Source organism: Carettochelys insculpta, chromosome 5, assembly GCF_033958435.1.
Source record: "Carettochelys insculpta isolate YL-2023 chromosome 5, ASM3395843v1, whole genome shotgun sequence".
NCBI classification, from domain to species: Eukaryota; Metazoa; Chordata; order Testudines; family Carettochelyidae; genus Carettochelys; species Carettochelys insculpta.
Window position 1 is genome coordinate 112,234,061 of NC_134141.1, and position 13,999 is coordinate 112,248,059.

Sequence of the window (13,999 nt, forward strand, 5' to 3'; positions counted from 1 at the left end):
AGAACCAGCTGTTGATGTCTGACTAACTTTATATGTTCCATGTCCCGACTTTGTCAATTTGATCCTCACTACTTAACTTTTTTTAGAAAAAATGTATTCATATTATCATTATATCAATAATCTTTGAATAAAATGTATGGAAATAACTAAATAAAACTGTCTGCCAATTTCTGGGATTAAACACATTTTGATAAATTCATAGTCATGAGAGCTCAAAACATTTCTGGAATGGCAAACAGTCTGACCAAATATTAACTGAGCTTTAAACCGAAAATTAAACATTAAGGATCTGGTAAATGCTTTAAATCTGTGGTTCTATAGTTTCAGGCCTCGATGGTAAATCCTTGTGATTAAATTATATTTCATAGACTGTAGGTTTGATTCCTGAGCTTTGTGGATAATTCCTTCCTATAGACATGCAAAGAAATAGTATGCCTGGTTTATTCATGACACCATCTACTGTATCATTCACTATAAACTGCCACAGAGATTAAGCCAGAAGGAAACACCAGATCATCTATTCTGACATACTGTGTATCACAGGACATCAATACAACTCAACACTCAGACACTAAGCCCAACAACTGACATTAAACCAAAGTATTACAGCTCACAGTGAGGGTTCAAAAACCAACCAACCAACCAAACAAAAACAAAATAAAACAAAAGAGCCCACAACCATGATCCCTGGATGGGAGGACCTATATAAGCAGTAGTATGCACTGCAACAAAGAAAATCAGGTAGAACAATAGAATCAGTGCTACATCATCATTTTAATTTTTAGTCCTGTTTAAAACTTGGAAGACTGAGAAGAAAATTAGTTCCTCTTTGAAATTCCCTATCCAATTTCTCAACTATACGCCTGCACAAGTTTGTTGTAGTATTTTTTTAATAAATGATGGGTTACCAGCACTTTTAGAAAAATCAAGTAAGATTACAAGATCTTTGCAAAGATAGATGGAAAACTTGGTGGCCTGTAAATTTCAGAGAGGTAAGCTGATCTTGTGGTTAAAACATGTACTGGGATTTTGAAGAGCTGTGTTTAATCCCTGACTATACATAGATTTTCTCCTTAATTTCTCATTGTCTCTGCTCTCCACCTGTAAAACCGGGATAATAAATCTTCCTTTCTCCTACCCTTTGGCTGTCTGATTTATTTAGAACGTAAGTTCTTTGGGGTGGGAATGTTCTTTACTATTTGTTTATATAGTACGTAGTGGAATTAGGCCCTAATCTTGGCTGTAGTTTCTAAATTCTACTGAAATTCTGTTGCAATAAGTTTTGGTCCTAATTACCTTAACTGTATCACTTTCAGCTTCACACTCTTCACTTCCCTTCCTGCCTTCCTAGTGCAATGTTTTTGTTGGAAGTCAGATCACAGTATGATATTAAATGTAGAGGGACAGATCCTAGGCACCTCTGCCAACCATTTCTGGACTATTAAGATATTGCAAAACAATTGGAAAGCTGTCCTAAAGATGCTGCTAAAAACTATATCATTTACTTTCCCATGCTATTCTGGGACTGTAGCATGGAGCATGGCCAAAAATTCCAGGTTCCAGACTTTCTTTGGCCAGAGGAGTAGTACGAATGGCACCATGGAGGCTGGTATATTCTAATCCATATGGTGCTCTAAAATATGTCAAAGGCTTAAATGTCTCCTAGTGGCGAGGAATCAAAAATGTATCTTAAAGACAATTTTCCTCTCTTCCCAAGTCTTCAGCAGCACCAGGGACAGTTTTATGTCCATATGTCTGCAATTTCTATATTCAATGGGATAAGATAAAAAGACAAAATCAAAGTTGACAGGATCAAAATTTGACTGTCCTTGCTACAGACCATTGGAATAGTTTTACCAATGTCTTTTGGATATTGAAAAATCTGTTAGCTCTAAAAGAGAACTAGAGGAACCTGGATGCAATTCTTAATTCTCTGCTGGCAGCTCACTCTCAGAAAAACAACTCACAACAATATCTGAAGTGCTGAATTAGTTTGGATTCATGATAATTTACACCACTTTACCTATATGCACTGCCTGCCTCCTGATTTCCTGTATGCTGAACCTGCAAATTACAAGAAGTTTGCTCCAAAACAAAATACTTGCATAACTTTTAGTCATCAACAACTAGCCCTGAAGGATAGAACCAGTTGTGAGGGACAGCGTGAAGCAAATCTACACAGTTGCCTAATGTACACCAGTGTTTCTTACTTTTTGAGACCATGGAACACCAAAAAATAATATTCTATGAAAATTTTATTAAAAAATTGTTAGAGAAAAAAAAGAAAAAAGAATAAAAAGAAAAAACAAACAGCAGCATATACAGCAAAAACAAAATGAAGAAATTTAATTAGGCATCATAGCAATGAAGAGCTAACATCATATGTGGTTTTAATGAAAGAAAATACGTACCTGTGCCACACATCATTTCTAATTGCTATGCCACCATGGCACACGTGTTAGTTGTTCACAGAACACCAGTGTTTGGAACATAGTTTAAGAAACACTGATGTACACAGCTTCAAAACAAACAAAAGCAGGAACCAACATGTTTCACTTTAGGCTAGCCCCTCACTTTCTCCCCTTGCTTAACAGTGGAGAAGATAAAAGCATCTCGGGACACACTGTTCTCCTTCTGCAGTTTTGTAGAACATTGTCATGAGAGTATTCTCTTCAGTGACATTTTGTGCTCCCACAGAGGTGAAATCTTCTCACGCTGTTTGCAGAGGATAATTTTCAGATTCATGAATAACAACCTCTCCTTCTCACTTATGATGACATTTAAAACCAAAGTGGAGAACAGAGCCACAGCACTGCACTTCACTGTGTGGATTATATCTACATAAATTATGCAAAATATTCATTTTCACTTGTTTTTCTTTTGTTTTTATAATTATAAGTGTGAAGCAATTTATTCTGCCAAGATCCAATCTGTATTACAAGCGATGACTGAATTAGATGGATAGGCATAAGTAGTACTTGAAAAAAAATATTGAAGAGGTGTCAAATGTAAAATAATTGAAAGTTGAGTGCCAAATGAGGTGTGGGTATCACAGATGAACCTTTTAAAGAATACTACTATTATGGTCTGAAACACTACAGCCTACAATAATGTTATCATAGTGTTTTACCACTTCTGTCGGATAATCTAATATTTGATTTTTAATAAGGGAAATATTTGTAAATACAACAGAAGTCAAGGCAAAGGTTCATCCTTATCCATTACAATCTTCTTCCATCATCCAGAACCACCTAGATAGGAAAAGGAAATGTTTCTAGCAAGTGTGTTAGCTAGTATATTTATAAGCACCATTGTCTTTGTCACCACTGACTACAAAGTGGTGTTTTAAAATGTGTTAATTAAATATTCTGTTAACACATTTGCTAAACATTTTTGGTTTTGTGTGCTTAGTCTTCACTGTAAAAACATGCATTTTTACATCTCAGTAACCAGGGCTCTGTAATTACGTAACAGAAAAAGGGCAGGTAAGATTTTCATCTAAATTTTGCTACTTGAGGTCAACTCTTATACTCACATGAATGCCTGGTTTATCTCCACTAGGATTTCACAGCAAGATGGATATCTCAGTGTAAAAACCACCTTTTTGGCAGCGAAAACAACCCTGGTGGAGATAGCACTATTTTGAGCCTAAATTTAATAGTGATCCAATCCCAGTGCAGGAACAAAGTCCGTAATTTGGATATCTAAATTCATAAACACTCAGGAAAAAGCTAGACATCCTCATGGCTATCAGACTCTGTGGGACTATAAAATTTCCCACCTACATGTTTTTTCTCCTTGTGGAATATTGCATCTTAAAAACACAGGCCCGGGCATTGGATGCAAATGAAAATATTTTACGTTTTAATTTAAGATCACTCTTTTCCCTCTGGGTCAGATTCTAATCTTGCATACTTTAGAGTTGCTGCACTGAAGACACTAGAGCAATCTAGTTTTTACATCCTTTGAGAAGATGGACCTTTTTTTCTTAAATTCTCACCTACCTTTGTTTTATTAAACATGCCCTAACCTCAACAGAGTGACCTCCAATATTGGTCTCTCCTTTCTAATTAGCAGGATTCTGTTTTCCTCTAAAAAGTTGTAGCAAGTTTCTAGCACTTAAAAAAATCTACAGAGGGAAGTCATCTATGGGACACATTCATTTTTCTACATATGCCTATTGGGCTAATTCGTCTATCATTTAAACTGTCCTTTACACCACTGTAACCAAATTGATCAATGGAATTACTCCTGATTTACAAGTGTGGGAACTGGGCTCACTGACATCATCAGGAATCACTGCACTACCCTTGAATATCAACAAGAAGCCCTGTGGCACCTTATAGACTAACAGGTATTTTGGAGCATAAGCTTTCGTGGGCAAAGACCTGCTCTGTCATGCATCTGATGAAGTGGGTCTTTAGTCATGAAAGCTTATGCTTCAAAATATCTGTTAGTCTATAAAGTCCTACAAGACTTCTTGTTATTTTTGAAGATACAGACTAACTTGGATACCTCTCAGATAGTTGAATATCAGGCATTAGATGTTTCCAAGTTCAAAATAAAGTTCAATTTAACACCTCAAGAATGGCAAAAATATAAAGCAGAGGGCAACACAAGGGAAGAGTACCTATGCAATCACTGCGACAAGACAAGTAAGTAAAACAGACACTTTCTGTTCTAATGTGCCAAAAATGAAGAAGATCTAGAAAGGTCATATAATAGGCAGACAGAGGAGCTATGATTTCCGCCTCTGTACAAGACCTGAAGATATTTATTTATTTCTTATCAGATTTAATAGTTTACATGTTGGTTGTCAACCTTCATTTAGTTTGTCATGCCTATTATTGACTTGAATTGAGTACATGGTATCGGATCTCCTCAATTTATTCCAGTCCCCTGATAACAGTTCACACAGTGATCTATAACAGTAATCCATAAAATAAACATTTTTATCCTGCTTATATTGCCTATCCTGGCATCTGTAATTCTAACTTACCATCAGAAAGAGTCATGACTGTAAGATCTTCAGTGGGTACTCCAGGGCCGTAGCGGTTGTACGCCAGGAATCTTAAGGTATACTCAGTGAATTTTTTCAGTCCCTCCAGTTTGTACGATAGTCCATCAACCTCTATACTCTGGGCACATAAAATGGTAATTGTTAGTAAGAGGAAACATTAAAGAAGATGTGACAGTAATGACGGGGGATCAACGGATTAGACAGTAGGAGTTTTCTAACTCTAGAAGGCAATGCTAAATCCTTATTTAAATTGCTGTAAAAGGTAATTTGTAACAAAGCATTGCTTGTTATAGCTCATTTCTCAATAGACTCTGATATTAAACTGCCACATTTCAAGATAGAGCTGACTTTGGTCCTTAGATCTGTGGTTTGGTTGTTATTTAAAACAAGAAGAAAGTTTCCTTGCTTAAATCAGTCATTCCCTCTCCCATCAGACAGTGAGAGGTGTATCTACACTAGCAAGTTCTTTTGAAAGATTTTTCGAAAGTAAATCGAAAGAATGTGGTGCTCCTTTTGAAATCGCTCTTCCTGTCCCATTTCAAGATGAGTGCTGTCTTTCGAAAGCATCATATGTAGATGCTCCGCAGGGCCCTTCCTTCAAAAGAAATGTCCTCATTTTCGATCCCTGGCCTGTTCTTTCAAAAAAGCAAGAGCTGTATGGATGTTCTCTTTCAAAAGAGCAGATCACATTTTGATCCATTTTTTTGTGTGCGGATGCACTCTTTCAAAATAAGTTCTTCAGAAGAGATCTTCTGGAAGGGTTTCTTTCAAAAGATCTCTGTAGTGTAGATGTAGCCAGGAAAGGAATAAGGGAAGAGAACAAAAAAAATAAGGGCTGGGGTCATGGAGAAATTCTAGGAAAAAAGAAGAAAATGAAAGGAAGGCAAGAGCAGAGAGATGTTTTTGTAGGTGAAGACAGGAGTAGAGAGAAAGTTTTGTAGGTGAAGTAGCCAGATAAATCTACCCTGGGATTTATGATGCCCGTGACTGTTATACGCTACTAATAAATTAAACTAGTGAATATGGAATAAAGGAAGGTCCCATTTTAGTCCCTTGTCCTCCTGTAAAAGTCACATTTTCACACATACAGCATCTACAAATGACCTCATCAGGATCCCTGCACTACCTCAACTTTACCTTTATTTACATCATCTGTGTACAGCTACTGATGTCCTATGTTAATGGTCTGAGCTGTTTAAACTGTTGATGCCCCCACTACCCTTTTTCCTCATGTCTCCCACCCAGAGTAATCAGCTGTCTCACAGGATGGGAAGATGGAGGAACAAGCACATTCTTCAGTGGAGGAGGTGAAATTGGGGGTTGGCCTGGAGCAGAGCCAGGACCTGAGAACCTTCTAGTATTTTGGAAAGCCTTTGACTGTGAAGCAAGGCATCCCCTGGGATATAGCCCAACTGATATCAACACCTTAGGAGAAGATCAGGAAGCTCATGAATAAGTCCCTAGATAATCCTCTGATTAGAACTTCTTTAAAATGTATACTGCATATGTACATAATGGCATTTGTCTGGTGAAAAAAAATCCCCAGAAGCTTATCACTCCCCATTTACATCAAGTCTTATGGGGAAATTAGGTTTACTTAAAACCATTTCACTTAACATTGCATTTTTCAAAAACATAACTACAACATTACGCAGGGAGCTGCTATATTTGCTTGAGCGCAGAATCCTTGAAGTTGAGACCATGATTGCATGTTTCCACAGCTAAAATGGCATGTAAATTCTCACAGTTCAAAACTGTGAGGAGTTCTAAAAAATTGATTTTTTTTAAAATTCCCTCTCCTCATTGCATTTCAATGCACATATACCAGGCTCTTAACCTGAAGAGCAGCTGCTGCAGTGCACCATGCCACTGAAGTGCCAAAATTTCCATGATCAACAGGTTTCAAGCTGCAGGACAGCTAGCCACAGTCACTTGGACTGGATACTTCCTCTGCTTCCTGACTGATTTTGTCACACGCCTGCTTTCACAAGTAAGTGAAAGTTGACCATACAGCTCCATTAACTTGCTCACCTGTTCCTTTCCAGTTGCAGCCTCTGTGCAGAACAATCTGTAACCTTGGACTGGACCATTTGCATAGGCAGGGGGGGTCCCAGGAAAGTAGAATTGAGGTAGGTGAGGTAGAGACAGCCCGCAGGTTTTCTACTGGCCCTGGAACTTGCACTGCACAAAGAAAAATGGCCTGAATAAAGGCAGTCATTTATTGCAGCTCAGTTTCTTAATCATTTTGTTTTCCTTTTCAGTACTTTGGCAAAATGCTTTTAAATGGGTCTCCAAATACACACACTTCTCATGATGTGAATGTTTGCAATACTGCAGTGAAGTGCATTTCTCAATGAGGGAATGTTTCCCATATCCGAATGGTTTAGGGACAAGGCATTAATCCATAAAGGAACTCTGTAGAAAGATTCAAAATTGCATCAAAATAGCCTTCTAAAGATAGGAGTAGCTTTTATAAAATAGTGCCCTTAATTCAGCTTGTTGTTATAAGAAACATTATGTATACGTCCGATTCATTCCCAGTAGATGGAAACAGAGAAGCTGGCCTCTTTCCCTGGCCTCCCGTACCTCCACCTTTCTGTGATGCTTTTTTTTAAAAAAAGTATTCCCACATACCCCTCCCCCGTCACTTTTAAAAACAGTCTCTCTAAAAATGTGGTGTACAGGGGAAAAAAAAACAGTTCTAATCACTCCCAAGACTGGTTCAATAAAAAAAGGGACCCGAAGACCCAAAACTCTTTATTTACAAAGGATCAAAACACAAAGACCCACAGCTTAAAAATACCAAATCAAAACCCAACTTTTCCGGAAAGTATGATATAGCTCTACCATACTTATTGAGCAGCTATTCAAGCTCTTTATAGACTGACTCCACGGCTAATTCTTCAAAAAATGATTTATTGCTCTGTGTGTTGGCTTGGCGTTCTGTAACCAGTGAAACAATGGAATTTTAATATTGCTGTGTTATTTCTTATTTACTTCATTCACTTCATCATGTCTCTGTTTACTTACTTAACCTTAGGTGTATTTTATATGGCTTCCCATATGTATTGCTCTGGATCACAAGTACACTGTGCCTAAAATAATGATCATAATAAAAAAAGTCTTGGACATGCATTGAGAGCCAGACTGAGAAATCTGTACTGACAAGATGAGACACACAAGTAATCCTATTGCCTTGGATTCACAACTTGACACTGAACATTTTTATTGATCTGATAGGAAGAAAGGCAGTTCAGTGTGATTATGAGACATCCGCGAATATTTCAGACCGGGATGCCTAAAGTTTTGTCCCAAAATCCATATTTAGGAACCTAAAAAGCTTTCAGGTGTGATATTTTTGGTAAAATCAATTATATGAATCTGTAAGAGAATTTAGCACACCCCCAATTCTGTTCCATAACAAAATTTTTGTGTTTGTGCAGGATTGAACAATCTGAAGATGACACTGAAAGCTCACAATCAATACTTATAAAACAAAAAGCAACAATCAAAGGGTTAAAAACGCCAACCATCTCACAAAATTTTGCAATTACTGGAGTTAGCACAGCCAGTTCTAACAATCCTTTAGCCTGGAACAGATTTATTTTTAAGCAATGGAAAATCTGGAACTGAAATAAAGAAAGCTGATTCATTCTCCATTTTCAGTATAAAAGATGATTTCATGAAATATCAGGTAAAGGTGGGAGAGGAGATTTTTTGGGTCTTTTTGTTTTTGTCATGAACCAACTCAACCCCTCCCCCCAATGTATTAGCAATACTAATATGTTTTTCACTCTGAAGTCAAACTGTCATACATTATCATTATTATACATTCACTCTTGGCTTGAATTAGTTTCAACCAAATAACAAAATGTGCCAAATTTAGAAAACACCCCTTATAAAACTAATAGTCATTCCATGCATAGACATTCCTCACACATTGGACGATAAGAATGAACCACTATGCTGACTAATATGTTGAAGTCTATGTCTTTAATTCATCTGACCCTGAAGTTGGAGCCCAATGAAAAATAAAAGGTGAGAGAAAAAGGAAGAAAACCAGCAGAAAAGTTGCAAGACAAGTGGAGAGCCAATTCTGAAAACAATCTAAACTCTAAAGACTAGTGTGAGTCACAGTGTTTCAAATATCTGAGTTGTTGTTTCATGCCAATACCTTTTTTCTGCCTGAATATGAAATGGTTTGTTCATATTTTACATACAGAAAATTCTGTCACGCAAAACAAACTTGCCAGTTATTGTGCAGTTGGCAGATAACAGCATTACAATTCGTATAAAAAGCTTTTCACACAGTCAAATGCCTGTTACCAGACAGTTTCACAGAAGAAAGCTGTTAGTGTAAAATGAACAGTTTTGTGGAAAGTGACAGGGAAAGAACGTGACACTTTCTTCTGCTAATACCCGTGAATTTGACAATATGCTAAATGCAAAGTGGAGAATATCTAAAAGACTCCCTCCAGCTTGATACAAAGAACACAGTTGACAATTTCATTCCTCTGGCCCAAACAGAATTTTCTGCAATAAGGCTAAAGCACAGGAGACAGAACTGTCTCAGGAGCTGGACCGAGGTGTGGAGTAAACTGGTCCCGCAGTAGCCAAGGACCCGCGCAAACCTTGCCACTTTCCACTACAAATGCAAGGGGCTTTGATCTCTAACAAATACTCAGCAACATGTGTATTAAAAATGCCCAAAACCAAGCAACCTACTCTGCTGCATAGACTATACCTCCTGTGCATAGACTATACCTCCGCAGCAGAGGAGTCAAAAATAACCACCAAAAACCAGATGTTCGTCATGACTGAATGTGTTGTTGGAAGGCACTCAGATATTACAGTCACATACATGGTAGAAGAACCAACACAGTTTTGTAGGAAGCTAAAAATCAGTGGAAGGTTTAAGCGATGTATACTTTTAAATGGCATTTAATATTAACACTTAGTCCCAGAATCAATACATTAAAAACATTTTTCCCCTCCAACTTTCCATTTAATTAAATTTCAATATGTCTCATAGGTCCCTAATGTATTTAACATCTCAGCGCTATGGCGTGCAGGTATTATTAGGTGTTTACTGATTCCTGATAACAATATGTGTGTTTGTGGCAGGGTGGGGGGTGGGATAGCATATTGTTTTGTTTCTTGTTTTTATAAGTTACTTGTTTAATTTTGTTAGTGGAAATACTTCAGAACTATTTCAAGAGCCAATCAACCTGTACAAATCACACATCACCCAGAAAAGCCATTCCCACTCACAAAACAAAGCAACAGTTCTGTGGTACCTTAAAGACCAACAGTATTATTTATTAGGTAATGAACTTTCATGGGAAGAACTGACTTCTTCAGATTCTGTAGTAGAACTGAGAGAAAAGCAGAGACAAAACTGAGGAATCAGCTACATATAAAAATTACGAAGTACGAAGGGTGAGGAGAGGAAGGAGGGGGAGAGAGAAAAAAAATACTCTGGGAAGTGTCAAGTTACATGGATGTCTGCCATCCCTGCAAATATCAAAGGTGGGGAAATTGTCCCTTTAATGCATAAAATAACTGAGATCTTTGGTGAGGCCATAGTGATAGGTATCAAACTTGCAAATTAGCAGCAATGCTGTGAGCAAGACACAAGTAATAATTCTTCCATTCTACCCAGGACTGACAAGGTTCAATGGGAGTACAGGGTCCAGTTCTGGGCACCACAGTTTGGAATTACAAGCATAAATTGAAGAAAGTCGTGAGGAGAACAAAAAATAATTAAAGGACTAGAAAATATGGCTTGCAAGGAAAGATTGAAAAAAATGGGTTTGTTTAATATGACAAAGAGGAGACAGGAGGAGCAGGGCATAAAACTAAGTATGCGAAATCTTGTTATAAAGAGGAGGGAAAAATTGTTCTCCTTAACTGTACACGACAGAAAAAGAAGTCATGCTCTTAAATTCCACAAGGGACATCTGAGTTAGCTTTCAGGACAAATTTCCTCACTGAAAGGGCTGTTAAGCACTGCAACAAATTACTTAGAAGGCTGTGGAATCTCTACCATCGGAGGTTTTTAACAAGAAGTTTTTAGCCAGACACCTGCCAAAGATGGTCTAGAACAGGGGTATCCACCAGGCAGCCCATGGGTCAGAATCCAGCCCACAGAGCCTTTTTTATCCAGCCCAGAGGGCTGGCTGCCATAGCAGGACCAGCATGAGGCCGGTAGCAGAGCCCCAGCAGCTGGAACTCCGAGCTGCCATTGGCTCCAGGGGCAGAGCTCTGGCTGGGGTGCAGCACCAGCAGCAGAATGGTTTTGGGCTGTGGTGGGGATTGAGCCTGGGGGTGGACGGGAGACAGTTTGGGGCTGCGGTGGGGGCGTGAGGTTAAGGGTGGTGGCAGGGGGCAGTTTGGGGCTGTGGGGGGTAGGGTTAAGGCTGGGGTCTGGGGGTGGAGGGATGGTTTGGGTGGTGGGAGAGACTAAGCCTGGAGGTGAGAGCAGTAGTTTGGTGCTGTGCGGGGTTTAAGCCTGGGAGGGGTTTTTTATTGCTATTTGTGCTTGGCCTCTGGAACACGTAAACATTGCTGTGTGGCCCCCGATAAACGGTTGGACACCCTGGTTTAGAACATTCAGTTGTGCCTCAGTGAAAGGGACTGTACTAGATGACTTATAGAGTCTCCCTCATGTCCTACTTGATCTGTAATACTGTTCTTAAACTGTCCATAGCTGCTGTTGGTTCCACTGTGCCTCATTGTGTCTCACTGGAATTAATGGGGCACCACTTCGGCAAAGCTTTTAAGCATGTATCTTATGTCGACACTTATTCAGCCAATCACTTACGCACAACATGAGATTTAAGCTTAAAGTTAGATTCAGGATCCTGGGCTTTGTGGCATAGGGATAGACTTCTGAAAAGGGTGTGAGAATTTCAACTGGTTTTTGTATGCAGAGGTTCAATAAAAAGTGTTTTGCAATAAAAGCTCCCTTTTTAAATACTTCCAGCCCAAAGTCCACCCAAAGGTAGGTCAAGACAGAAGAAATGGAGGTCTGCATTAGAATGCAGATGGAAGGCAGAAACCATTCAAAGCTGATGAAATATAACTTTTTTTAGGTGTTTTAAATTAGTTCTTTATTTACAAAAACTTCATTTCAGCAGGTCGAGAGTGCTAGGAAGTCCAGAACCTGTTTTTGAGAGCTGAGGTAAGCGCTACTGGCTACTTTGGTCACCTATAACCAGACTGATCACTTCCCCAGCTCACACATTTGCACCTATGTCACCAAGCTTCCAAAGCCTCCCAGAGCACAACCCTTCTCACACACTTTGTCTGTTCTTTTGCTGCACTTTCTAAACTAGATCTCCTAACTACTGCCTCTTACTCAAACTGTTGTGTACAATCCTAACTTGTTTAGCAGCTAAGATCAAGTGTATATCCATCAAATCCTGTAAGCTCATTTTTAGAGCAGAGGTCTCATCTTCTTAAGTGCCCTGCACATCTTTAGTAGCACAGAAAATGAACAACAAACAAGCCTTTCCCATGCATTCAAATCCTGACATGTACTTCCTTTATTTCAAGCACTGTCAAGATGGATATTTCTATCTATTATTATGTATCACTGTAGTGCACAGGTGCCCCATCGTATTTATGATTGATGTTCTTCTTCAGTTACATCCAACACACTTTAAAACATTTTTCTCATGATTCATTCTTCCTTATGAGATGCAATGATTAAAATTTTCTTTCCATTACGTTTTGCTTTTCCTTTAAACAGCTGGTTCCTATGCTGATTCATAATGAAAACATTTCAAATGTGACACATTTATGAAGCCACTTGCATTCATTGATAATAGAGTGCATGCTTTGATTGTGTCTTTGATTTTTTTCCCTCTTTCCCTGTAGTTAACAGCTTTAATGATATTTCTATAAAATCTGTTTCCATGCTGTATGGGGAGATGTGACTTCAAAAGGCCTGCTGGCAATGTAATTATTAGCATAATGAAACCCCTGCTTCCCTGAACTGTATGCAGTTGAAAGAATGACAGCAGTTTGGTAAGAAATGCAGAAACTACCCTGGTTGCCTCTGCCTGCTGATCCAAGGGAGCTCTGCTGCACACAGGTTTTCAAAGTAACCATCATTTTAAACATACTTGCACATTTTGTTTTGCTTTACATCAGGCTATTCTGTATTTACTTAAATGATGTGCAACTATATTTCACAAAGTTTAGCTACTGCATGGAGTTTTCTTCACATTACTAGTAAACATGAAGGGCCAGATCACCTATCTTCAGATCTGCAAGAAGCAGGCCTCTTCCACACCCCTTTCTCTCAATTTCCTGTGGAAAAATCCTCTTGTGTAGCCATAGCCATAGTGAATGATTTATTCATATTTTTTTTTCACAAGAACAAATGCTGTGGTTACACTATTGCAAATATAAGGAGAAGTGAATTAAGGAATAGTATCAGGGTTCAGGAGACAATCTCTCTGTTAAGATGAAATTACTGTTCTTGGCTCTATCAAAGATTTCCCATGTGAGCTTGTGTAAGACATCTAGCCTAGATTGACACAGCATTCCTCTCGTGAGAAAGGAATGCAAATGCGGTAACCCAACATTGCAAATGAAGCCCTGATTTACAAATGTCATGCTTTGTTTGCGTAATCTTGTGGGATTTTGCTGTCAGGAGAGATTTTGGCAAAATGAAACAGCCATGAAGACAGGGTTCTGTCAGTGGAACCCCCCTTCATTGATGTAACCCTTATATGTCATTTTTTTGTCTTCATGGCTGCTTTTTTTTTCTTGCCAAAATCTCTCCCAACAGCATGATTGCACTAGATTATGCAAATGAAGTGCAAAATTTGTAAATTAGCGCTTCATTTGCAATGTCGGGTTCCCTCATTTGCATTCCTCTCTAGCAAGAGAAATGCCCTACAGACGTAGCCGTAAAGTTTCTGTGCTTCATTTCCCGTACTATAACACAATGAGAATACTTTCTTTTGC

General features: G+C 38.5%; 1 protein-coding gene across 1 annotated transcript in view; it reads right to left on the reverse strand.

Moving 5' to 3' along the window:
* The window catches only part of DCC (DCC netrin 1 receptor), a 588,079-nt gene that overhangs the window by 249,307 nt on the left and 324,773 nt on the right, over positions 1 to 13,999 (reverse strand). Inside the window, 3 exon segments of the mRNA XM_074995966.1 lie at positions 5,000 to 5,138; positions 7,052 to 7,126; positions 7,128 to 7,201. Coding sequence (XP_074852067.1) covers positions 5,000 to 5,138; positions 7,052 to 7,126; positions 7,128 to 7,201 — 288 coding nt within the window.